This window comes from Lutra lutra, chromosome 14, assembly GCF_902655055.1.
Source record: "Lutra lutra chromosome 14, mLutLut1.2, whole genome shotgun sequence".
In the NCBI taxonomy this organism is placed as follows: Eukaryota; Metazoa; Chordata; class Mammalia; order Carnivora; family Mustelidae; genus Lutra; species Lutra lutra.
The window spans coordinates 63,483,492-63,510,305 of record NC_062291.1 but is presented as its reverse complement, the minus strand read 5'-3'; the positions used below and the strand labels follow the sequence as shown (position 1 = coordinate 63,510,305).

Here is a 26,814-nt window from a genome sequence, read left to right as displayed (position 1 = left end):
CCCTGACCCTCATGGGGACTCAGATGACCTGTAAGGACTCATTCTATTGAGTGCCTGAGGTCACTGCAACTGAAGAATTGATTTTTTTTTCCCACTTAAACCATTTAGTTTATTATTATTTTAACATGATTACAAACAGCATAACCCCAAGGCTTTTAGAGCACTGTCTTCATTTAATTATGAGTCTAACGAAATTGCCTGTTTGGTTTCCTAAGTCCCAGCATTTTTTTTTTTTAACTTTTTATTTTGAAATAGACTCCCAAGACATTGCAAAATGACGAGGCACTCTACATTCCTCCTCTCCAGTTCCACCGCCACACTGGAGGGTAGGTGGCATTGTCCCAGTTCAAGGAGAAGTGAGGTCACTTTCTGCCATCACATAGCCACTGAGTGGGGCTCCCCTTGGCCAGCATCTCCCAGCGGTAACGTCTCGGGTAACTAGAGGTCATTATCAAAGCCAGGAAATTGATATTGGCAAGAGGCAGTTACATAAGCTACAGACCCAAGCAATTGATTTTTGTTTTAAGGGGTTGGTGAGTGTTAGTGGACAGGCATGCCAGCTGGTCTTTCTGGAGGAGGCAGAAATTGACAGTCGTCACTGAGAAGCGCCAGGCCTGACCTCTTGGCATTCCCACCTCCAAGAGAAAAGCAGAGGTGAACCTTGTTTTACATGAAGGCATATTCCTGAGAACCCCTGCAGAGTCAGTCCTGTGGGACAAATCACATCATCCTTTAGGTGTCCTAAGTACAGTTCTATTTGAGAGTCGTGTGATCAACCCTTTTGCAAAGCAGAAGACTGCTTTTTTAGGGAAAAAAAATCTTTCTGTGATTTTCATAAATTTTGATAACTTGGGACTTCTTCTGAGCTTGCTGGACACAGGACAGAACTGGAGCATGGGGACTGGGCGGCAGCATGGACCCCAGGAGGAGTAGAACAATGGTCAAGAACTACGAAAAAAGAGATGCTCTTTAGGACAACGGGCCAAGGCATGGTGGGCTCCACAGCCTCTCAGGGCAGCCTACTGTTTACAGGGAACTCTCTGCCATGTTTTAAAAGACTGTTGTGGAAAATCCATCTCCTGTTGCCCATCCTGGGATTGGAGTAGATTTCCTGTGTATCCTGAGTTTGTCAGTCTGGGGAGGCTCCCTGGGAGGAAATGGCCATTACAGAATGAAGTAGACTGCGTAGTTAGTTGCTGATGTAAAAAGCAAACAACCGTGACCAGGGACTGAGAGAGCACGGAAGCCAGGCGGCGGAGAGAGGCACATTCACTCTGCAAAGGCTCTGCGAGGTTTCTTCCCGCTCACAGGCCATCGATGTCCCCGTGTGCAGCCTGGGACTGGGCCTCTGAGCTCCTAGAAAGGCCCTCCATCCTAATCGCTGAGTCCATCACCTCTGTAGGCATCGGGGCTCCTGGGCTGTTGGATCCCAGAGAAGCTGGCTAGCTGAGGAAGGAAAGTGAGCCAGGATCGAAGTGGGTGCTGTCAGCCTCGGGAGCTTGTGAGCTCGGAGGCGTGTATTTTTAGACAGCAGGCAGGCTCGCTTGGCTTGTGCTGGCTCACCGGTTTACACAGCGGCCCCTCCACAGACAGGCAGCTCAGAGCCATAGGGCAGGAGGGTGCTGGGTACATGGCAGACACGGTCTCCGGGGCCTTCCCCTCCCTGTGCGGCAGATCCGGTGTTTGTTCAAGCACTGACGGAAGCAGGGGGAAGGGATGTCTTGGGCTAGAGCTTGTCCATGGCTATGGCGCGGGGGAGAGCTGGTGCTCGCTCCCTGGGCTGGAGGCGTCTCTGTGTGTCTGCACGAGGTGCCAAGGGCCTCTGAGGCCAGGAGGGAGCCAGACGCCTGAGGGAGCATGCCCTAGAGGTTTCTGAGCCGCACTGATGACCTGGGTGGCAGGGAAAGACAAACCTTCTCGGTGGAGAAGTTAAAGTAGGGTCTGTGGGTAATGCCAGGGTTTTAAAAAGATCAACAGGTTTTGAGGCCTAAGAGGCACAGTGTACTGTTCTAAAAGTGGGTTTCGTTGAGCCTCCCCTGGAAGTGCAGGGTCCTCTCTTGCTGTAATTACTGCCACCCTCCCCCCAAATCATTCTCTCCCTCTGGAGAATCTGGGGGTGGTGGTCCTGAACACTACATGAAAGAGCTACGATCGTTCATTCCCGCCGCAGGGATTTATTGAGCACCTACTGTGTTCCAGGCCTAGCTGTAGGCACTGGTTATGCCACTGAGGGCAAGGCAGCCCGGGCCTCTGGGCATAAATTGGAATCGCTATTTCCAATAGTGAATAAGGGCCAGAAAGAAAACTAACCAGTTGTCGTGACTTGGGACATGAGATGAGTGGTCCAAAAAGGCCTCTTTGCAGAGGTGACACTGAGCCAGGCACGGGCAGGTCAGGGCTTAGAGTGCCGGATCAAGGGGACAGCAAGGTCAGTGACCCGAGTGCCACTGAAGGCGTGCATTTGAAGTACAGCAAGAGGATGAAGCATGTGGGGGATGCAGGGGGCTGGAGTCACTGGGGAGGGCTGGGCAGACGGGAGTCTGGGTGTGTCTCTGGCCCCAAAGCTGCCCAGGAAGGAGAGGGCTCCCCTAAGCCAGCTTCGGCTGTGTGGCTGGGGCCCAGGCACATGGCCTCCAGGGTTGGTTTCCTCATCTGTCAAATGGGTTCATGATGGTTTGGGAAGATGTTCCAAGCAGTTAGTGCAGGGCAAGTGCAGGCTGGGTTGCAAAGGGAGATGTGCTGGGGCCGCGCAGCTGCCTTTCCTCCAGGTGGCTCTGTGGCCGGACTCCGCCATGGGCTTTCCTCTGCTCTGCCGCCCTCCCGCCCTGTGCTAATTCAGCACTGCCCGTCGCCTCTCAGCCCTGGTGGCACTTCTTCCTCTTCCTGCCTGTGCTAACTGGAAGTTGTAAGGAGCTGGTTGCTGAGGCTTGATGACCCACCCCGGGGGCTGATTGGGCTGAGAGTTGAGCAGCCCCACTCCTGTCGCCCTGATAACACAGCAGGACCACCTGCTTGCAGGCTCTCGGCTTAGCCTCCAGTTCTCGCTGGGAATAAGGGGCTGTGCAGGGGAGGCAGCCCTTCCAAGGGGTTGGCCCTCCACAGCCCTCCACAGAGCAGCGGAGTCCCCTGGCTTCCTATGGGATCGGCCCCATTTCATTCTCTCTAAGGTGAAACCTGGCCTTTCTTCTCCAGCCTGGGGAGAAGCAGAAGCACAGCCCCTCTCCTTCAGCCCCTGCCCCTGGAGGGGAGAGAAGAGCTAGGGCTTTTTTTTTTCCTTACGACTTTCATAAGGAAATGTGGATCAGGTCCCTTGGCCATTCCCCCGTGTCACTCCCACCTTTCGAGACCAGAGAGAGAGTCAGAACACTTCATTACAACTTGTCTTCCTTGTCCACAGGTAATTCTAAAAGAGATTCAGACTTCTAAATACCCACCCCAAACCCTCAGCCCTGAAGGGGGTGGCACCTCCCCTAAGAGGCCTCTGATCTAAGCAGAAATGTGTCTCTTTTCATGGTCTAGTCCGTCTGTTTCATTTCATGTGCAGGAAAACGTGCCTGGACCCAGGCGTCCAGATGCTGGGTTCAGGCATAGCTCTTGCTAATCGCTGAGGCACAAAATTGAATAAGTTACGCCAGAGTGACCAGGGATCGCTTTGCGTGTTGGCAGAGTCACCGGACGCCCGCGGTTTCAGGTCGCTGTGACATTCCTGGTCTGTCCCCTGAAAGTAAATCGCTTCCTTAGCTGATGCCTGAATGTTCTTTCTCAAGGGTCCGATCCCTTCACCCCACACTTCGAGAAGACTGCCGTGCCCCCGGAGCGGCTCCATCACTAAATACACACTCAGGTGTGGATGACTGACTGGCCAGTGCCCTGATCCCGGGTATGACCGGTGAGAGCAGGAGGGACGCTGAGGCAGGAGAGGGAAGAAGGCTCTGGGCCTCTGGGGCACCGTGCGAAGCCTGGCTGATGAGGCTGTGTGAGCTTTCGGTGTGGCTGCCGGGCCACGATGAGGGTTGAAGATGGGTCCCGTGCACTGTGAGAAGCCTCTGAACGGTTTCAGGCTGAGGGATTGGATTTCTGTTTTGAAAGGATCCCTGAGCTGATGTGTCAGAGGCCGGAAGGGCCCCCAGGGAGCAAGCGTGGAGTGGGAGGCCCAGCTGGAGGGGGACAAGGCATGGTGAGAGACAAGGGTGGCTTGGTCTTGGCTGGATGATGGCATGGAGAGGAGCCAGTCTGAGACCCGTTTTGGAGGAACAGTCGAGAGGACTTGCTGAAGGATGGGGGTGAGGGAGAGGTGGAGAATAGGGATGCCCCCAGTCCTGCTGGGGGGAACCCTGGCCAAGACGGCAGACCCGGTGTTTCCCAGTACCCGCCCCAAATGCCCACCTTGGATTTCACCCTGGGGAGTGAAAGGGAGGGATGTCCTCCCTTCTCCCTGAGATAGCCGAAGCCTTGGGCCCAGTGAAAGATGCTTTGTGGTGGGGACTGCCTGCCATCAGCCTCCCTCCCCAGGAACCTCCAGGCACTAGACACTCTGCTTTCTGGGTCTTGGACTCAGTGGGGGGGATAAGGGTGGCAGGCAAGGAGGGAGAACAGAGGTCCATTGACAGGGAGCTCACCCCCCTTCTTCAGAGGTGAGGGGCACTGGTGGCAGATCTCCACAGTGTCCCTGGCCTGACCCTTCCACTCTTCGCCAAGGTCACCCCAACTGGACTCAGGCCCAGGGACAGAGCCCTAAGCCAGAGCCCTTCCCTGGCAGGAATGGAGCCGACCCTTGGAGACTCCCCAGGCCCTTAGGAACTGACGCACCATTCATCCAGAGGCTTCCCAGCTTCGAGCAGTACAGTCCCTCTGGGCCTTAAAAACACCTCCTCTCCTTCACCTCCACAGTGCCAAGGACTGATGTCCAGTGAGGGGTCCCCAGACGGCAGGCCGCCTGGCCTCCAGACCGCAGTGGGTCTGAGGGACTGGCGTGGACTGAAGATGGAGTCTGTTCCCCTGAATGCACCTTTAGAAGGCAGGAGAGGAAGTGTGTGGGGCGAGGAGGGCTTGCCTGGTGGCCCTAGCTCTTCTCTCTCCTCTAGGGGCAGGGGCTGAGGGAAAGGGGCTGTGCTTCTCCTTCTCCCCAGGCCGGAGCAAAAAGGCCAGGTTCCACCTTAGCAAGAATGAAACAGGGCTGATCCCAAAGGAAGCCGGGGGACTCCACTGCTCTGCCAGCCCTCGAGCGGCCCATGGTGCCAGCAGACCTGAACCTGGCTTTGGGCTGGCCGATCTGGGGTCACACGGGGGCTTTCTACTTGGTACTAGTCGTCTGAACTAGAACTGGTACTTTTTTCATGGTGGAGGCAGGTAAGTGTCGCCTTTCAGCCCCGGAGGTCTTAGAGCCCCAGGAACCCGAGTTAGGTCACCCCCTGACCCTTGCCAGCTTTGCTCAGCGTCTCTGCCCGTCCTCCTCCTCCTCTGTGAAAGTCCCCCAGGGCTGCCGAGAGCCTCGAATGAAATGTTATCTGCTCAGCACACAGGAAGCATTTAATACGTGCTGGTCATTTGGTGACTGTTGGTAATGGGGCTTGACAAAAATGGGGAGCTCTTTCTCTGGAAGCCTTTCCAGGAGTGAGGTCTTGCATGTAGGCTTGTACATTTCAAGGTCCGCTGCTCAAAATTTGGTTCGCAGATGAGTTGCACCATCATCTGCGAGAAGGGCTGTCTTGACCCCACCCCAGTCCCCCTAAATCACAGCCTGCCGTTGACTTACCTGCACAGGAAAGTTTGAGAAGCACCATTTGAAGGTCCAGGGAAGCCCTTCCCTAGGCTGACTCTGTGCTCAGGACCCCCTTGGTGTTGGGCTATGTTCAGTCCATCCATGTAATAAAAACCACTGAACCTACCTTGCTGCATCAGTTTCTGACCCAAGCTTCATGCAGGGAACTTGGTTAAGAGCTGGTTCATTGGCCTCACATCCCTTTGCAGACCTGAGTTGCCCACCTATTTCTGGCACCCTGTGGGAGGGGGGTGTAAGTCACCGCCTAGTCTCCGTCCCCTGCTCCACAGCCTAACCAAGAGGATGCTCGGGCCCTAGCCACACTCCCTCATCAGCTGTAAGTCAGGACATTCTTTCTCCCTGCTCTTCGAAGGTGGGGTGACGTTTGGGGCCAAGGCGATTGTGAAGGTTTTTATTCCAGAAGTTTCTCTGAATTAGAGGTGGGAGAGACTGGCCTACCAATCAATCCTCTGTGGTTTTGAAGACAGCATAGCATGAGTGTGTCTAAAGTCTGTGTGCACATTTAGGAGGGGGAAATGCTTAGGTCTCTTCTAAGGAGTGTCTGGCAAAAGACAAAAAAAAAAAAAAATCCCAATTTTAAAAAGAAGCATCTTTTGCTCTTCTGTATAAAACAACTATTGCAAACCTAAGCAAACCTAAGCTTCAAATTAAGGGAGTCAAGGGCGGAGGGTTGAGATGAGCCAGTGACTGGTAATTTGGGGCTTTCTCTGCTTGGCATGGTGTTTACTCTCAGCTTCTTTCTGATCTCAAAGATGAATTTACACCTTTAATAGTTGGGAATTGATGAAAATGACTTAAGTAAGGCCTATTGGGTGGGCAGAACTGTTCTCTTACTAGCAAGTGGCCTGGCAATAACTTTTTGTCTATGGCTTTGGTTGTAATTGGCTATGAAAGACTCCTCCCAGGGTGCCTGGGTGGCTCCGCCAGTTAAGCATCTGCCTTGGGCTCAGGTCATGATCCCAGAGTCCTGGGATTGAGCCTTGCATTGGGCTCCCTGCTCAGCAGAGAGTCTGCTTTTTCCTCTCCCTCTGCACCCTACTTTTGCTCTCTTTCTCAAATAAATATTTTTTTTTTTAAAAGCAAGACTCCTTCCTCCCTAAGCATTATAGTTCTCATTTAAGTACATACTCTTGCCAGATACCATGCAAAGGGTTTTAAGTGCTTAGATCACCTAGTTTGCTGACAGCAGCCCCACCTTACAAATGAAGCGTCATAGGCCAGAGGGCTACACAACTTGCCCAAGGCCACTCAGCTAGTGAACGGCAGGTCCTTCTACTTCTAAGCCCAAGCTCTTGACCACAATTCACTATATCCTGGCTGTGCTTGCTGCTGAGTGGGACTGACCAAAGATGTGTTGCCTGGAGATTAACAGGTGAGTTTTGATGTATGAAACGGTGGGTGTACCAGAGTGTTTTGGCATTTCTTTAAACTTTGTTTCAAGTTCTGTATGTTCTTTTAATTATATCAATTAGAGGTTGACCAATGTCCTCTTTTGGACACTTAATAAAGCATCACATTCCTACAGTAAATGTCTTGTCCAGGTGACACTATTTTCTATTCCCTTTCACTTGACCTACCCAAGTTGAGCCAGCCACCTAGTGGCCAACGCTGGAATTGCAGGCATAGTGGCCAGAAGGGAACTAAATGACTTCCAGAAGGCAGGCTTTGTAAACACACACCTGTAAAGCAACCACACAGCAATAATCATCCCAGTTTCCTAAACCACAGCTCAACAAGGGACTGAAAAAGAGAAAGAAATCCCACTTTGATTTTGTTTTCTATAGGGCTCTAAAACGAGGAAGTTTTCATCTGGGGCACCAAAGAGAACCTTAGGAAACATCACGTAGTTTTATTTATTCATTCCTAAAACTTGGTGTTAGAGGAATTCTGAGCCTACTCTGCTGTCCCGTTTCTCTCACTGTGCCTGACAGGTCTTCCTCCAACAACTGTGCATTGTAGTAGAATTCGGTGTATTCGTTCAGATCCCCCATGAGAAGAGGCCCTAGCTCTCTCTGAGGCTGAGTTGCCCTTCTGGGAAATACTGGGACTGGACTTGATACTGACTGGGTTTTCTCATAGGCCCAATGTTTTATGATCTAATAGCTTTTAAGACCAAAGGAATCAATGCCTAATGATGAAATATCATACAAGAGAAAAAACATTTTAGGGAAACAGAGGTCTTGTAGGCCCACCTCAAATCCCACTGCATTGGCAGAATATGGCTGCCTCTGTATAAGACCAGCTTTGTGCCCTTCCCCCCACCCCCCATTTCCTTTGGAAAGCGCAGAAAGCCCCCTTGTCTTGAATGCTTCCCTGCAAAGGGCTCCTGCTGAAAGACTGCACACATAGCCAAGACTTTGACCTTCACCTTTGCCCCTGACTTACTTGGTGAGAAAGAGTTCTTATCCTCCTCTCTCTAGGTTTTGGGGGGTTGGGGGTAATCTAGCTAGGGTTAACAGGAATTCAATGAAAATATAAATAGAAACGTGGTCTATAAATAACACTGCGCCCAAAATATCTGGAGGCATGAATATGAGCAGGCAGCAGACAGTCACAAATCATGATGGCCTGGACAGTGAGTGAGCCTTGTTCATTTGCTTGGGGGTCTCTGGGGATACTTTAGATTTGCCAGTGGGGCCCTAGAAAAACCCTCTCTCTTTCTGGGCTCTAGAAACGCCTTCCTTGTTTGCTGCCCTCACAGCCATCTTCTGCTAGACCTGCTTTGTGAACAGACACTAACGGGGGCAAAGTAATGCTGCTTAGAATCAGACCTAGCTTTTAGTCTCAGCACCGTGTGACTTGGGGAAATTCAGAAGATATCTCTGGGCTTCAGTTTTTCCTCTGTGGTCATGGGATTTAAAAATCAGAGTTTTGCTTTTTTTTTTTTTTTTTTTTCCCCAGAGAGAGATAGAGAGTTGTGTTTAGGGGCAGAGGGAAAGGGAGGGGAGAGAAGCTTAAGCACAGAGCCCAGTGTGGGGCTCCATCTCATGACCCTGAGATCACCACCTAAGCCAAAATCAAGAGTCAGATGCTTAACCAACTGAGCCACCGGGTATTCTAAAAACTGGAGTGTTGAAGCACAGGAACCATGCCTTATTTTACCTTAGTTTAGAGGATGAAGTCTAGTTTCAGATCACCTGGCTTCTAATCCCTGCGTTGTTCCCTACTAACTGTTTTGACCTTGGGAAAATGACTTAACCTCTGTGTACTTTAATTTCCTTGTAAAATGGGAAGAATAATGGCATCTACTTTGTACAGCTGTTGTAAGCACTAAGTGAGTTAATATTTCCAAAGGGCTTAGGCCAGTGCCTGACACATAGTAAACATATATAAATGTTTATTAAATGAAGAAGCAAATCTACAGATCCCCTGGCCAAGAGTATTACCTGGTACATAGCAGCAGCTCACACATACGTCCAGTGAGAGACTGAATGGGTAAGGGCAACGTAATAAGATTGTGTATGAGTTTTTTCTAAGCCCAAAATGCTATGAAATGAAAGTGGGGTTCTTATTCTTACCTATTAGGGTGACAGGAGCTCGGTACGCTCCCTGCTTGTCCTCATCCATTGTTTCTGCATTATACACACTGCATTTGGTTTGTCCGGGAGGAGTGCCTGGAGCCCAGGCATCGTGGTGGGTAGAGAGTGTGCTCATTCTGATGCAATGCTGGGGAGCAGCGCCAGCCTCTCCGCATGGCCTCATCCCCCAGATCCTTTTCAGCATTACATCTGCTAAGTGCCAGCAAAGTTCTTTGCAAGCCAAGCTAGCTCTTACATAGACAAATAATTATGTAGCGTTTTGCTAGGTGTGCACTGTAAATAAAAACAAGAGAAGAAGAACAGAAAGCTCACTCCTCTCAGAAAGCAGCCTGAAATGGACAGAGGAGGAAGTAAGTTGGAAGAGCACTGAGCTGGGAGTCCAGTGCTGATTCTAGGCCCAGGCTTGCCTCAGCTTAGATGTGTGGCAAGGATCATCCCTGCAGCTCTCTGAGCCTTTTCAGAGGGATCCCCTAACTCCCGTAAGGGGAGTCAGATTAATTCAGTACTTCTTAGCTTCAGAGGTGCATGGGAATCATGAGAGGGGCTTTATGAAGAATGCGCATTCTCACCCTGCCCCCCCCATCATTCCCCCATTCTAACTCAGCGGGGTAGGGGGGCAGGGTAAATCCCAGGAATGTGCATTTGTAACCAACACCTCGAATATCTCGGATTCAGGTAACGAGGGGTTCTCATGAGCAGTGGGGACCCCTGTCGGTTACCTAGTGCTGTGTAACAAATTACCCGCCAAATTTAGAAGTTTATTATCTCACTTCTTCTGTAGGTCAGGAATTCAGGAGCCGCTTAACTGCATGAATTTGATTTGGGATCTCTTACGAAGTAACAGTCCAAATGTTGGCACAAGGTATAACTGGGGACTTGCTGGGCAAGATGGCTCGCTCTCATGGCTGGAGGCCTGGTGCAGGCGACTTGCAGGAGACCTCCAGTCCTTGCCATGCAGACCTCTCCCTAAGGTGCTTTTATACCACGGCGGCCGGCTTCCTGCAATGCATTTGATCTCAGAGCAAGACAAGAAGGGGGCTGTGATCCCCCTTATGACCCAGTCTTAGAAGTCCCCCTGTCACTGCTCCAGTGTCCTCTGAAATGGTGCCAGTGGTGGCAGCTCTTGTCGTGGGGTTAGGCTGGGGATAGAAATTAAAGGGAGGAAAGACAGCTGAGTTGGGGGCTTTGGGGAACGTAACCTATAGGTGGAAAACCTGCAAAATCTGCCCCAGAACCGGGCTGCCGGCCCCAGGATCCCGCCAAGTCCCAGGCTGGCTGCTGACTTGCCTTGTGACATTGTGTGAGGCACAGCCCTCTCTGAGCTCCATCTTGACCTCAGGGAGTGAGGGGGCTGGACATGATGACCTCCAGGATCTCCTGGTTTTAACCCCAGGATCCATGTGGACTGTGGTGGGCGTCAACACTGGCGAGAACACAGTCTGGAGCTCCTGTGGTGCGTGCCCCATTGGTGACCAGACCCCAGTGTCCCCCATCCCCTGACTCTCAGGGCTAAGACTTGAGGGAGAAGTACTTCAGAAGGGGCTGTTGGTGCCTCTGTCCCCCACCCCATACCCCCTCCCCCAGGTAAAAACTCTGGTCCTTGGCCTTAATGGTTCAGGAACTCCGGGTATTTCTGAAATAATACAACTTGAATGGCTCTGCGTTGCTCTGCGTGGTCTGTGTGATCAAACCCCTGTCACCCATTCAGTATCTTCTAGTGCCACTCGTCACCCATACCTTGTAACCTCCTAACACATTCACCTTCCTTCAGCTGGGTTCGATTATCTCTGGACCTTTTCTCAGGCTCTTCCCTCTTCTGGAACATTCTCTCCAATCCCCTTGCCCTGGCTCATTCCTACCACTTTTCAGGCCTGTCTTTCCTCCTGTGTGCCCCCATTGTAACGGGTCACACTGCAGCACAGGGCACACAGACGGCATGCGCTGTAAGGTCCAGGCCGTGTCTGCAATGTCTGTCGTCCCGGCCCAGCCCGTTTCCGCACCCGCATTTGGGAAAGCTGGGTTCCTCGTGAGTGAGTGGTGCTCGCTGACGGTGCTCATGGTGTTGGGCTGAGTTGTAGCTCTGGGGAAGGCAGGCCAACAGGATACACAGGGAAAAGGTACAGAGAAAAGACTAGAGCAAAACCATGGAGCGCCTAGGCACCTCCAGGCAGCCCAGAGAAAGGCCAAGGTGCATTAAATTCCAGCCCTGCCACTTACTAGTTTTGTGACCTTGGGCAGGTCACTCGGGTCACTTTTCTGACCTTCAGTTTCCCCGGCCATAAAATGAGAATGACAGTGGAACCCAGTACCTCCATCATAAGTTGTGATGAAGATCAAATAAACGAATCAATACAAAACCCCCAGCACGGTGCTTGGCACACACCAAGTCGCCGGGGACGTCACTATCACTCATATTGTCCTCACTCGGGGGAGGCACAGAAAGTGCTGCTGGGAGGTTGCTGGACGGCTGACTGTCTGGGCTTGGTTCTGCCAGTGGCGCCGGAGCTCAAGAAAAGCAAGCTTTGGAGGACGGTGTCCCTGCAGAGAGAACCAGGCCAACTCTCTCCAGCTGGCACGGCCAGGCCTGTGGTTGTGGGGCTGCTTTCCCATGGGCCTCTATATCCTGGGGATTTTCCTCCACTTCAGATCATCCGAAGTCAACGGTGTCTTTCAACATCCCCCTTGGAACCAGGACTGCCCCTGCCTGCCCACAGCCTCCTCAGCTGGCTGGGCCTTTTCTGTTGTGTCTCTGTGCCCTGGAGGCCCTGTATCCCTGGCCTGCCCCAACCCTGCCACCGCGCCCCCCCACCCCCAGCCCCCCACTGTGGGCCAGGCCACAGGGAGAGGCTGCCGGAAAGCTCTGCCCAGCGTCCCACCGTCCCCTTTCCTGAGGGCAGCCTCCCCTGGCAGGGAGGAGCCGAGGCTGCAGGGGCTGAATGGGGCCTTTTATACTGCGGCTCTCACAGGGAGGGTGTGAGCCACTGCCCACCACGCCCGCCACACCCACATCCACACGGTGGGGACAGTCTGGCCAGCCCTGATGCTGGCCTCCGGGTTAACCACACTCTCTGGCCCCGCTCTGTCTGGGTCCTGGAGGGCGAGCCCATCCCCGCCGCAGCCCACGTCTGGGCCAGCAGCCCCCAGCACGTGCAGAGCTGCGTTTATTAGTCTCGTTGGGTGTGTGTGTGTGTGTAAATGAGAGAGTCTAGAGCGAGAGGGTGTCAACACATTCACACTTACCCGTTCAGTAAAGTCAGCTGGGGCCTCTGTGCACTAATCCTTGCACTGGGCCCTGAGGATACAATAGTAAACGAGACATCATACGAAGAGGTGGGAGCATTACAAATCGCAGTGAGTTGCGAAGGAGGCAGTTGAGAGCTGGGAGAGAGGCAGAGAGGCCCCCCCTCACTGGGGTGGCCTGCCCAGGCCTCCCCCTGTGGTGATCTGAAGTATGGAAGGCGTTATCTCTGTGCCAAGGGCCCAGGGGACTGTGTCCTGGGAGAGGGGACAGCATGCACACAGGCCCCGAGGTGGCGGGTCTGTGGGCCTCCTCGGCCACAGAAACGAGTTCTGATTTGATTTTGTTCTCAGCGCCCTGGGAAGTCCACGAAAGGTTTAAGCAAAGGTTTCATCTTAAAAATGTTCTTTGGGCTACTGGGCAGAAAATGGACGGGGAGTCGTTGAGACCAAAGGTCACCGCACGACTCGTGGGCTGTTGGCCACACATGGAGTGATGGGGCCTTGCCTTTCCCTGTGACAACAGGACTTGGTGTCAGACCCTCTCCTCCCCGCCCAGCCGTGTGCCTCCAGACCACGTCTCAGCTCTGTAATCCCACACAGTATATGAGAAGGCTGATGCCCAGGCTGGTTATTGTACCCAGGACATGGCGTTTGAAAGGCCCTGAGCCTCTCAACTCGGCAACCCACCCTCTGATCTGCACTGGCAGCTGAATGGTTAGATGGGGTTAGAGTGGGGTTCCCGCGACTCTGTTTCTTGGCCTGGGTGCTGATTACCTAGGTGGGTTCTGTTTGTGAAATTCGTTGAACCATCCATATGCGAGTGCACTTTTCTGTATGTATATTACACTTCCAAAAAAAGGACATTTTTAAAAAGGAAAAGAATTGTTCTGATCATAGATGGCTGAATAAGGCTGCTCAAAGACTTCAGTTCCATTCGATTCTTTTTTTTTTTTTTTAAGATTTTATTTATTTATTTGACAGAGAGATCACAAGTAGGCAGAGAGGCAGGCAGAGAGAGAGGGGGAAGCAGGGGAAGCAGGCTCCGCGCTGAGCAGAGAGCCCGACCCTGAGATCATGACCTGAGCCGAAGGCAGAGGCTTAACCCACTGAGCCACCCCAGGTGCCCCAGATTCCTTAAAGATTAATTAAAACCTCTGGTATGGAAAGACTAGGTGCTTTTTCTTCTTTTATTTTCTAGCAGAAACCCATAAATCCCACCTGGCCCCACGGAGGACGGGGGAATGAAAGACTGTGTTCCCTTAAGCCTGGCTCTGCCCTAGGGATGGGACCCTCCAGTCCAGAATCTGGAAGATCCTTTTCCTCCCCTGGATGTGACGGGTCTTACCGTAAGCACGCCGTGGCTGCAAGAGAGGGTTTCTAGCTGTGGCAAAACCCTGGTGGATTTTTGTGAGTCGGTGTCCCCGAGTGTGCGGGAGAGGGGGTGGAGAGTACCGCGTGGGAGGTTCACCTGTGTGAGTCACCCTGGCACCCCCAGGTTAGGGGGGAGGTGGAATGAGTCATCACCGCCGCTGCTGCTTCTCTGTGTTCTATTCTCTGCTCTTTGAATTGGGCTGACGATAGAGCGTCCCCAAGGAGAGAAATGGGAGCTGCGTGGGAGACGGTGTTTTTAGGGAGCAGGGATTTGAATCTGGAAAGGTGGCTGCAGGCTGAAGGGAGCTAGTGTTTGGCCTTGAGTGGGGAAGACAGGTGATGGTGGGTGCTGGGGAATCACTGTGGTACTCGGATCCCACCGGCCTGGCCGGTGAGGAGGTGGGTGGGGCCAGGTTGTACCCACACCCTCACGCTCCCCCACCTCCCTGACCCAGAATTGTCAGCTCCTAAGAGATCCCATTTGCTCAACGTTTATTGTGGGCTGCACTCTGTTCGGTGATTTTTATAGGGATTCATTGTCGCCTCACAACGATCCTTTGAGTTAGGCATTATGACGCGCAGTTTGCAGGTTGAGGAAACCAAGGTTCGAGTAGGTTGTGACTTGTCCCACATCATACAACAGTAAATGGCAGGGCCAGATGTACTGGTCAGGAACCTGTAGGTGACAAGGACTAGACCCATCTCAGTCTGGTTCAAGAAAAGTCGGGCAAATTTATTGACTCATGTAACTGAAAACTTATGGGATAATGGTTTCGGCATGGCTGGATGCAGGTGACCAAATCATGTGTCTCTCTCTAGTTCTTAGCTTTGTTTTCTTCTCTGGCCACTAGGACAAGCTTTCCCCAAATGGTGACAGAGATTTGCAAAGATACTTCCCAGCAACTTGGTTCTGCCGTTTCTGAGTTACTTCTCTTTCTGGTGGTTCTGGCAAAAGTCCCAGGCTGATTCTCCTTGGACCAACTTGGGTCATATGCCCATGGCTGGACCATACTGTTTGGTAATGCCAGGAGTTTGGGGTAAGATGAGCCCCACTGGAACCAGACAAAATGAGGAGGAAGGAGGGATTGTCCCCCAAAAGAAACTCGGGCGTTGCACTAGAGATGCTGAGGGGCAAAAGCATAAATGCCTGTTGTTCTAGCCTTGGAGCCAGAGCTGCTGGCCTGGAAGCTACATATTTCTTTCCCTCCCCACAGGCAGTGCCTCTGTCTGTATCACTGTCTCAGTCCAGCCAGGCTGCTGTGACAAAAAAGCACAGACTTGGGGGCTGATAAACACAGGACATTATTTGCAACAGTTCTGGAAGCTGGAAGTCTGAGATCAGGATGCCAGCCCCACCGGGTGAGGGTTCTCTTTCTGGTTGCAGATTTCTCACTGTTTCCTCACCTAGATGTAGTCTTTAGGGAGCTCTGTGGGGTGTCTTTCATAAGAGCATTCATCCCATTTGTGAGGGCTCTGCCTCCCATCGCACCTCACCACCACCCCAAGCCTCCACCTCAATACCAACACAGTGAGCATTAGGATTTCAGCATGAATTTTGAGCAAACATGCATGTCATTCTTTGCAGGGGTGGGGGGGATTCCTCTAGTGACCTTTGCATCTTCTCTCCCCAAGTTGGTTTGGCAAAGAAGAGGCTCTCCTGGGTGCCGTATCAGCCAGCAGAGCCAGAGAGGAACACCATCCCCCAACTTCCTTGCTCTCCGACCTACACAGCTTGCCTGCCCCCTGCTACAATCCTCTGACCTTCCTGAGGGCATCAGGCAACACCCATATTCATGGCACCCAGCTCCATGCCAGGGATTGCTGGGGACAAAGGGAGTAATAGAAAGTCATCGCTGCTCTCAAGGTGACTGCAATGCAGGGATATAAGACTGTCACGTTCCCATAACCAGCTCTGCGGACGTTCCCATAACCCTGTGTAGTGGGTTGAATAGTGGCTCCCCAGAAGATAGGTCCACATCCAAACCCCCAAACCTGTGAACGTGACCTCGTGGAGAAAGGGTCTTCACAGATGTAATTCCGATAAGGATCTGGAGATGAGATCATCCTGAATTGAGGGCCGGCATGAACCCAAAGACAGGTGTCCTTAGGGAAGAAAGGCAGAGGGAGTTTGAGACTCAGACGGAGGGGGGAGGCCACGTGAAGACAGAGGCAGAGACCAGAGTGATTGCCACTACAGCCGAGGAACACCCAGAGTCCCCGAAGCTATAGGAGTCGAGGACAGATTGTCCCCTATTGCCTCCAGAGGGAGCGCAGCCTTGCCCACGCTTGCAGACTTCCAGCCTCAGAACTGGAGGAGAATACATTCCTATTGTTTTAAGCCACCGACCTTATGGTACTTTGAAGTAGCTGCCCTGGGAGGCTAACTCACCCCCTTCCCCTTTTGTCCTCAGATCCATTTAGATAGGTAGGGGTGTCGCTCGTGGAGAACGAGGTCTCTGCGCCATGCGGTCTGGTGTCTCGGGGCCATGCTGTGGCCTCCCTTATTTCTTAGGCTAGTCCCCTGTGACGCTCCAGGCTCTCTGGGCTGCACTGAAGGGAGAGAGTTGGGAACATCTATGCCCTGGGAGGCCGGGGTGGCCTGTACATCAGAGGGGCTGGGAAGGTAAGAGGGGGCCCTGAGATGGTGGCTCCCTCCCTAACAAATTCCCTGGGATAGCAGGAGATGGGTGATGGGGGGAGCCCTGGAGTCTGGGAAAGGAGGACAAGGCTGGCAATGAAGGAAGGCTTCCTGGAGGAGGTCTTGGGATGGGGAAGGAGGCCCAGGGTGCTGCAAAGAAAACCAAACTCCTTTCTGTGGCTTAAATGACTGCTACTGGCTTCTTTTCTGTCTTTCAAATTCACTGTATGGTTGCCTCTGTCGGAGCACTCTTGCCCCAGAGCTTTGCATGACTGGCTCCCTCTCCTCATCAAAGTCTCCGCCAAACTTCCCTGGCCACTAGCTGAATTCCACCCCTCCCTTCACCCTCCCCACCTCTCCCCACCAACCCCCACATGCCCCTTCCCATTACCCTGTTTTATTCTCTCTTAGAAGTAGGGGGAGACACATAGGTATAACCAAACTACTTACTAGATAGGAAAATTGCACACTGTATCCCTTCCATGCACACACCCCCCCACCCCACCCCCGGCCCTGCCAGTTCAAATGTAAACTCCTTGAGAGCAGGGTCCCCATCTGTCGTGTTCTCTGTGGTGTTCTTAGCACCTGGAGCATCAGGACAGTGACAGATGGATGGCATTCCAGATGGCAGAGAAAGCAAGAAAGAGGGGGTACATATGTGTGTATGTGCACATGCACACTGCGAACGTAAAGGTGAGAGGCTGCTAAGAATAGATCCACTCGAACAGACCAAAAGAGGCCCAGAGGCGAGTCCTTTTCTACTAGCCAGTGTCCTGGCTAACGAAATAATTCATTTTCCAGAAGCAAATGTCCACCACTAAGTCCCATCAGGTACCACTGAGATGCCTCATTATGTGCCTGGTATCCTGGGCAGAAGGAAATACCCCTGCCCCCCAAGCATGGGGACCTTCCTGAGTCAAGGCCCCATCTATGTGTCCTGGCCCAGAGTGGACACTCCTGGTGAGAAGGTCAGGCCACACTGGGGACTGAGGCAGAGCTTGACCTCTGACAGGCAATTCCCCCTGATTTCCGGCTGATACATGACCCACGAGGTGGGGCAGGAAGGACAGGGAGGTATGCTGTTTCAGGGAGCTCTTTCTTTCCAGAGTCCACTAGACACTGTGTCCCTTCTCCTTCCTACTTTGTGGTCCGTTCACCGGTCTGCTTGTATCAGATAGGCAGAGCCCTCGGGGGACTGTTGGTACGTGGTGCACCATGTGTATGCCACCATCCACAGTTACTGCTTACACAGGCCTCAGTCAGCCCCCAAGGCAGCTGTGCCCCAGACCACAGCATAGCCCGCAGCATGGAGGACATGTTACTAATACTAATACATCACACAGACTAAAATCCTAAATCCTCACCATGGCTCTCAAGGCCTTATTTGATCGGACCCCAAAGAATTCTGGATTCATTGCCTTCTCCCTCCCCCTTACTATGTGAGCTTCAAAATCCCAGACTGAAGTCTCAACTCAGGTACTTAGTAGCTGTGTGATTTTGGACAAGTCCTCTCTGAGCCAACATCTCCTGTGCAAAGCAGAGATAATAAAAGTACTTGGGGGGCGCCTGTGTGGCTCAGGCGGTTAAGTGACTGCCTTCAGCTCAGGTCATGATCGCGGGGTCCTGGGATGGAGCCCCACATCAGGCGCTCTGCTCAGCGGGGAGCCTGCTTCTCCCTCTCCCTCTGCCTGCCGCTCCCCCTGCTTGTGCTCTCTCTCTCTCTCTCTCTGTGTCAAATAAATAAATAAAATCTTTTTTTTTTAAGTACTTGCTTCAAAGCCATGAGAATTAAGCAAGCGGATCCAGTGGAAAGCTCTTAGTGCGTGCAGACACGCAGTAAGCCCTTGGCTACTATTTTTGCTTGTTTCCTTCTTCCTCTGCCCCTCTCAGTGCCCCCCAGCCCCACTGTATACATCTTAGGACCCCCGGAGGGAGCAGCCGCGGAGCCCCAGGCCTTCCATCTCCAGATGAGAATGCAGAGGCCACAGTGGAGGAGGACCCCACTTCAGGGTCACACAGCCAGCCTGTGGCCCAGGCAGGACTTGAATCCAGGCCTCCGACTGAGGCCCCTGCTCCTTCTGCTTGTCCCCCCTTCTCAGCCCAGCCCAGAGCAGCAGCAAGAGGGACCTACACCTATGTGCTTGGACCCTGTCAGGCCCGACAGCTTTCTTCTCCACTTTCAAGAATGAGTTATGTCCTGAGGTCTGGTTCATAATCTTCCTTATGATGCTTTATCGTATTTCTGGGGCAGTGCCTGCGTGGCTTTGAAGACTCTGGCAGGAGCTGTGAGCGGGCTGAATTACATTTACAAGAGGCCTTTAATGCCCTGTGGTCTCGGCTTCCTTAATGGGGATTTTCCTCCTCCTCCTCTTTTTCTCTCTCCCTTTTAATACAGTCCCTGGTGTGGCTTCCCGAGTGCGGTTTGGATTCCTAACAGAGAACTCAAGACCGTAGAATCCCTTCCAGATCTTCCCTCCCTCTTTTCCCCTTCCTACCCTCTGCGGCCTGGGCCAAAGCCCCAAGAAAAGAAAACGTTGCTCCTGTCAGGATTTCAGTGGGAAGGAGAGAAGCCCTATTGGAATTCCAAAAAACTAGAATCAGCCGGGAAATGGCTTGTACAGAAATTCTCCTCTGACTTTGCACCTGAGCGGCAGACCCACGAGCCTCGTGGAGGGGAGGTGTCCGGCCCAGAGGCGGGGTGGCGTCCCTTGCAGGGGGTGGGCACGAGGGGCAAGTTGGGGGTGCCTTACCAGTGTGGACAGGGTGCCCTCACCCCTGTCTCCCCACTTCTCCCACCCCCATCCCTTCCTTCTCCCAGCCCTCTCTGCACCTTAAGGAGGCTCCTTCATTGTCCCTTAACTATGAGTTTTCTGCTGGTTCTGCCTGCAGCGGGATCAGGTCTTACGTGATCGATGTATGTATTTGGGGACATCAAGCTCCGAGAGTGGATCAGCCTTGGGATGGGGTGGTGGGGGCGGGAGGCAATTTGTCTCCCATCTGCCTCCTTTCCTTTTCGTCCTTCGCCAGTATGAGGAAGGGCACGAGTGCTATTTTTGGAGAAGGGGTAAGTCATGTTTCATCTCCTTCCGGGAGGCACGCAGGGCAGAGCCAGGTCTGTGGGCCTGGGTCCCTGCTGCAGTCTCTCCTTTCACTTTCCTCCGTTGCTCCGACACATCCTTCTGGGCCCTGTGAGGTGCCACGTGGCCAGGGGCATCTCCGGGCCAGGGGATCCTCCAGCTCCCGAGGAGGGAGGCTCAGGCAGAGGACTCAGAAAGTCCGCCCAGGGCCTTTCATCATCTGGTTAGGCCCGAGAGTGAGAGCCGGTCTCCCGTGCTGCACGATTGTTTCACGAGCTGTCCCCAGGGCTGTGTGCGGACACTTCAGTGGCATGCAGGCGGCAAGGCGACAGGCAGCCAAAAAAGGGTAGGAGGCATGGAGGCCAGGAATACCAAATCTGTGACATCTTCCCCCAAGGAAAAGAGGCGGTCTCCAGTGTCTTGATAAATCTTGTTTTATCTCCTTTCTAAAGGAACGAACATGGCAGAGCTGATTTATCTTGATGACATTGTCCAGTCTACAGAGTGTCAGGCCTCTGACGGGGAGATGGCTGGTCTGCCTGGCTTCAGAGAGGAAGGGAGGAACGAGAGATTGAGGGACACTGCAGGAGAGGAAGATGAATGCATCAGCAGGCACTTGGGGTGGGGGTTGGGGGGCGGTGAGGGGCGCCTGCTGTATACAAAGCCTTGTACTGAGTGGAGTGTGATGCCAAGGGGAAGAAGGAGCTGGTCACACCCGATGTAGGGTGATGAGAGATGCCAGTGGGAAACAAGTCACCCACAACAGGCCAGACTAGCTGCTCTGCTGTCTGACGGGAGCAGGGCTGGTGACCGGGAGCTCAGGCGGTAACAGCTGTCTTCAGTGCCCCCCACCCCTGGTCCCCCCTACCCTTCACCTCTGTCTCCCAAGGCTGCTCATGGGAATGGCCGGGGATTTCGTTCCAGCCTCGCAAACATACTTGGCTGGAGGAGCTGGAGATGTGATGGTCTCATTTGGTCACAGGCCGGGAGCTGGAGGTAAATGCTCCTCGCCCTCAATAGGGAAATCTTAGAGGTACAGTCCATTTTATCCCTAGGGTTCCCCAAAGGACCCGAGCTGTTGGCTCCGCATGGGGATTAACTGGCTTGGTAATACTTCCTTCCCTTCCCTCCCTTTCCACTCCCCCGTGCTGTCTTCCAGGAACCGTTCCCAAATAAACCACCGGAGGTCCTCGTCTCTGGGTCAGCTTCTGGGAAACAGCCTAAACCAAGACAATGCTTAGTACCTCCCTAGGGCCTTGATAGAAGAAGCTCCCATGAACTGATCTTCAAGCTACATTTTTGTTCACATTGCAATGGCCGTTCTCTTCATTAGAACTCCTTTAATGCAAGTGATAATAATCCATCTCCAACTAGTTTCAGCAAAATATAATTTTCTTGTTTTATGCACGTGGCAAGTAGCAGGTAGACCTTGGGTTCAGAACAACTATGTCCTGCTGCTCAAACGATGTCAAAGGAACCTGCCCTTCGCCATCTCTTTGCTCTGCATTTCAACCATTCAGGAAGCATTCACTGAGCACCTACTTTGTTCTGGGCACTGCTCCTTTCTCTCTGTGGGTTTCCTTCTCAGGCAATAGTAAAGATGGCCACGAGAAGCTCCAGGCTTTCATCCTGCCAGCTCAGCAACTGTGGGAGAGAAAGGGCTCCAGAAGAAGTCTCACGGCTGACCCTCCTTGGCACAGATCAGGTCCCCTGCCCATCTCTGAGGCAATCACTGTGACTCTGGTTGGCTGGGCTGGGTCACACGCCTACCCTTGCTGCCAGGGAGTGTGGTCAGCCCCTTTGAACCACAAGGACTGGGAATGGAGGAGGGAGGCTCTCCAGAGGGAAATCAGGCAGACAGGGACAGTGGATGCCTATTACAGTTTTAGGGCGAGCACTTCACCATTTGTTGAGCTATGTGGGTTCTAAGATGTGTCAGACGGACCCCTGATGGATGGAGATTCTCAAACATCTGTAACACACAGCAGAATGGGGCACATGCCTTAGGAATGGACAAAGTGTGTGGAAAAGTGGGAGATTACTCCTAGCTTGGCCAATCAGGGAAGGCCTTCTAAAAAGGGGGCGTTTACCTAGACATTGATGGCAGTGGGGCACAGAAATGTTAGCTGTTAGGACTTGAGAGTCAGACCAAGGAGTTCAAATTCTAAATTGAACCAGCTGAAAAGGACCATGCATTGATCTAGTTGTTAAAATTGAAGTGGGCTAGCTCGGAAGAGCCTGCTGGAGAGACTGCAGGGGCTGGCATTTCCTGTAAGCCCTGCCCACACCTACAGAGGGGTATGCCCTCCCATCTGCACCTGGTGCCCTGAACTGCTAGAGGCTGTGTGTGCAGAGAGGCTGGGGAAAAGTCAGGCTGGGGCAGCCGCACTCCTTGGCATTGGCCCGCGCCCGCCCTGGAAATAGCCTCCCACCTAAACTAAGAATAGGAATTCCTGCCTGGCTGGCAGGAATGAATGCCGGTTTCTCAAGGAGGGAAGGGCCTGAGAACAAAACCCAGCGTGTGGGTTGGGCCGTCCTTTGTATTTCTTTGTGAGGTCACTTGGGAGCCGCGCCCACGTCAGGCCACCGATCTTGCCCTGAGACCCAGACAAGGTGATCTGGCCAAGATGGCAGCCTCGGAGGCCACTCCTGGGCCCCAGAGGTCCTGGGCTCTCAGCCTCGGGCGCCTCCTGCCCCCTGGGAGAGGTGACTGCCCATCTCTTGTGTTCTTGATGCTGGGCAGGGGCGGTGGTACTCGGTGGCCAGCTGAAACGCTGAGAAGCCGAGGGAGAGGGGATTGAGAAGGTAGGAGGCCGGGGTCCCATGGCAGCTTTCCCCAGAGTCACCCAGCTCACAGCCCTCTCTGTTCCAGGCAAAATCCTCTTCCGGAGAAGCCACATCCGGGATGTAGCTGTGAAGAGGCTGAAGCCCATTGACGAGTACTGCCGGGTAAGCGTGCGCCTGCAGGTGGGGGAGGGGCCGGCCAGCCAGCCACAGAGTCTGTCTGTCTGTCTGTCCATGGAGGAGCACCATCTGTCCCAAACCTTCTGCTGTGGTCTAGCACGCCTGGCATTTCCAGGCCAGGGAGGTGGGTCTGAGTGTCCCTCGGGGAAGGGTCACTTGTGACTGGGCCACTCTTTGGGGCACAAGGGCCTTGGGATCACGCTGAGACTTGACTTTTTTCAGGACACGCCTGTGTTTACAAAACGCTATTTTAAATCACTTCCACGGGCTTGGGAGTAAGGGGTCTCCTGCTGAAGGGAGATGTTCTGTATGTGACATTTTGCTGGACACAGGGGAGCTGTTGCTTTGAATTCCTTTTGGGACCAGAGTTGTTGGAATCAATTCTGAGTTCAATAGCATCTGAAAGTTCTGAACTGCATATTTGTTTATTCACAGAAGTCCTGATGGTTTCGGATGTTTATGTACACATTTTTACCCGTGCCAGTGCTCACGCTCACACACACACTCACACAAACACACACACAGGTGTGTGTGCACTCACTCACAGTGCGTGAAAACAGCCAATACCAACGAAGAGAAGAAACAGTGACAGCGATGTCATGAAGAAGACCGCGTTTGTCTTTCTAGACAAGAGCCTAGACTAGCCTAGCCTTCGACTAGAGCCCAGGACCCCTGCAGGGAAAATGCCAGGCGCCCACTTCGTTGGCCTTGACACATGGCCTCTGGATGGCGAGGCTGCCTGGGTTCAGAATCCTCACTAGCTCTGTGAACTTGGGCAAGCCACTGAACTTCCCAGAGCCTCAGTTTCCACATCTGTGTGATAGGGAGACTAGTAGCTCCACAGAAGGTAGTCATGGGGAGGAAAGCAAGTGACACAGGCCAGCAAGTGCAAGCACGGGAGGAGGCAGTCAGCCAACGCCAGCTTTGGATTATTATTACTACAAGGCATAAACAATTTAATGTTCCCACTGGCTTTCGTGGAGATAGGATTTCTTAGTTAAATGAAACCTGCGAGCTGGAATCGAATCCCACTGCCTCCCCACAGGCTCTGTGACTCTGGGCAAGCTAGTCTACCTCTCTGAGGCCCAGGTTCCTTCATCTGTGAAACAGGGTAAAGACAGCTCCCTCGCAGGGCTCCTGAAGGGGGCTGGATGGGAGAATGTGTATCACAGTGTTTGTCGCTTCTTAAATGCTCTGTCCCTGCACAGAGCTGTGGCTGTAGGGTCTGTCCATTCGCTAATACTTTATGATTCAGAAACACTATGCTGAGCAATAAAAGTGTTTAAGTAAGAAGCAAGTTGTTAATGTCCTAACTGGTGTTCCCAAGCCGATAGGCAGACGAGCACTCCCATGGAGTCTCCATGAACCCAAGTTTCAGTTTCATGACTGAGTCAATCATACTTGGTCACATTTTCTGCCGTAACCTAAAAAGAATTCCCAGTGATGAATTCCCTTATGCGAGAGGCTCCTCTTCTTCGGATCAATATTCATTTTTCTCTTTAAAGGGCATTTGCCATTTCCAGTTCAATTGATGGCTGCCGCCTGAGCTTTTATTTCTCCTTATATCTTTCCCAAGAAGTTAAATAAATGGGCACAGACCGGGGAGGAGGGGGCGAAGAGCGGGGGAGGCCTCTCCCAGCTGGGGATTTATGGCTCACATCAGCCTGGGAGACTCCTGGAGCCCGAGGATATCTGCAGTCTTGGGTCCTGGGCCATCCGGAGGAGGAAACCGATAACATCTTATCTCCGGGGATCAGGCTTTGAACAGGACTCCTGAATCAGGATGAGTTTCAGGGGGGCTCTGGGGCTCCAGTGCTGCTGCTGCTGGCCGGGGGCACCATTTAAGTGGGGTCTGCAAGAGGCTGGGTCTCCAAACCTGATTAACACAGACAGGAGCTGCTCAGAGCCAGGTCGGGTTCGGCAAGCAGCCAGCCGTCTCACAGGCTGTAATTTACTCTGAGAATGGCAGGGGGGCAGGTCAGTGCAGAAGTGACCTTTAATTCTGCCGAACTAGAAAGCTGGAATCTGTGGTCTCGTTGTCGGAGACCTTGGGATGACCTTGGAATGGTCATTAGGGATAAGCCAGAAATAGTCCTTAGCCACCCCCACCCCAGCATTGCATGTCGCAGCTCTGCCTCCCAATGGTCCAGTCTATGGCCATTCCGGATCCAAGTTTCGCTCAATATCACTGGCCCCTCCGTGAATCCCATGGTCAGTGCCATATGCACTCTGCTCCATGGCCAGCCCTTTCCTTATCCATGTCTGTCCTGGGACACACTGCTGGAGTTTTTATTTCAAATACCCTGCATATGCAGCCATGCTTTGCTGGCCAGCATCTTCCTTGGGCTCCTAGACCGTGTGGACTCCCGGGCCGGGATTTGCTGGGGATTCAAGGGCACCCAATACTGTGAAGCTGGCTCTGCACCTCGAGCAGCCAGCTCCCCTGCCAGGACTCAGACGTGGAAAGTCTGACCGTGCGGCAGACCTCCCCAGACTTCAGGCTCCCTGCCCTCGCGGGCCAGCCAGTCCCTCTGCCCAAAGGTGGTTTCACAGCCCAAATCTCAGTGTTAATTTTAAACATATATGGAGCAGATTGGATGAGCGTCACGGAAAATTGACCGAGCACCAGCCGGGTGATTGTTTTATGTGGCACTTGAGGTCTGGGTGTCTATCAAGAGGGGTTCCAAAGGCATTTCTTTAACTCCATAAATTAATTTAATGGGCAACACGGTTATGCGGTTAATATTTAATGGTTCTGTGGCCTCAAAAAGTCGAAGACTTTCATCTCACTAACAAGCATGAGCTATACTTTAGGGGCTGGGACTAACAGTTGTGTAAGTGATTCCATTTGCGTGTGAAATACATCTTTGCAGTGTTTGTCTGTGGGATAAAATAAATATCCTGGGGCAGGGGGTGGGTGGGGGGCAGTGAGAAGCAGTGTTTGAGAATGATCAACTCACCCTTTGCCATGGTAATGACGTTTACACAAGTCTCCATTTCCTGATGGGTGCAACTAGATTTTTTTTTTTTTTTTTTTTTTTGCCCAAAAAGCTAAGATTGCTTCTATTATTCTGCTGTCCAAGAGAGACTTGCTTTCAGGATCAATGGCTTTCTTTGTGGGAGGGATGAGGGGTTGGTTGTAATCAGACTGGGGGAGAGGGGGGTCAGCCCTGAAGGGGTAAGGATCTCTCCCCACCCCACCCCTGACTCTCTGCACCTCCCAGACTCATTCAGTTTTATCCCCCACTTTCCAGGTTTGAAAACTGAGACTATCTGGGGGTGGTGGTTCTTAGTCCCGGGCATCTCCCTCTCACCATGCATGGCCCGTCATTGGGTCTCACCTTAATAAAGAGAAAGATTCATGTCCCAACCAAAACACACTCCTTGAAGAAGCACCAGAAGCTTCCTGTTATACTCAGTCCTAGATACAGGGAGACTGACTTCTTGTGGCCTCATTCTAAGAGTGTTGCTGATAGGGAGACTGAGGCAGAGAGCAAAGACTGATGCATTCATGCCTTTCAAGTTGGCTGGTACTCTGGGGAAACCAAGTGATAGAATGTCTCCATCTCTGTTAGTCCATATACCAAGGAAAAGGATTTCTAGCCTGAAATAAAACTGATTGTGTCCCTTTTCTCCTTGAAGACCCTCAGAGGAGCCCCATTGCCCATAAGAACCCGTGAGGAGCTTGGCCGGGCCCTCTGTGGGCTCGTCCGAAGTGCTGCTCAGGTCTCAGCATCTGCCTATCCTCCGCGCCCTGCAGTCCAGTCCATCGGAAGTGCCGCCGTTCCCAACTAGCCAGAGTCCCAAGCTGCCACCCTTTGCCCCTGCTAGTCCTTTTCCTGGGGTTTCAGCTCCCACGGTGCCCTTTCTAGAAGCCCCCTGGGTTCCCCAGGGAAAGCTGAGCACCCCTGCTGTGAAAACTGTGCATGCCTCCAGACAGGACACCAATCCTCTATAGGAGGACAGTTTCTGTGTGTCCACCTTTTCCAGACCTGGAGCTCCTTGAGGACCACACCTTTTATCTTTGTGTCTTCAGTAACAAGGAGGAAGCCCGGCCCCACGTAGGTATCCAGGCAATGTCTGCCAACAAGATGCAAAGATCACACACGAGCAGAGGACACCTTCCGGAGGGTGACATGTCCCTGAAGCCCCGATGTACTAGGAGCCCTTGTGACATGGCTTCACGTGCTACTGTGAATGAGA

General features: G+C 52.7%; 1 protein-coding gene across 5 annotated transcripts in view; it reads left to right on the top strand.

The window, feature by feature from the left end:
• The window catches only part of SH3PXD2A (SH3 and PX domains 2A), a 236,766-nt gene that overhangs the window by 93,950 nt on the left and 116,002 nt on the right, over positions 1-26,814 (top strand). For 4 of the 5 annotated variants that reach the window (XM_047701410.1, XM_047701411.1, XM_047701408.1 and 1 more), the window contains one exon: positions 22,520-22,596. In XM_047701410.1, the coding sequence (XP_047557366.1) occupies positions 22,520-22,596 (77 nt within the window). Of the gene's footprint in view, positions 1-22,247; positions 22,354-22,519; positions 22,597-26,814 lie in introns of those variants that run through there. The other variant, XM_047701412.1, reaches the window with a different exon arrangement.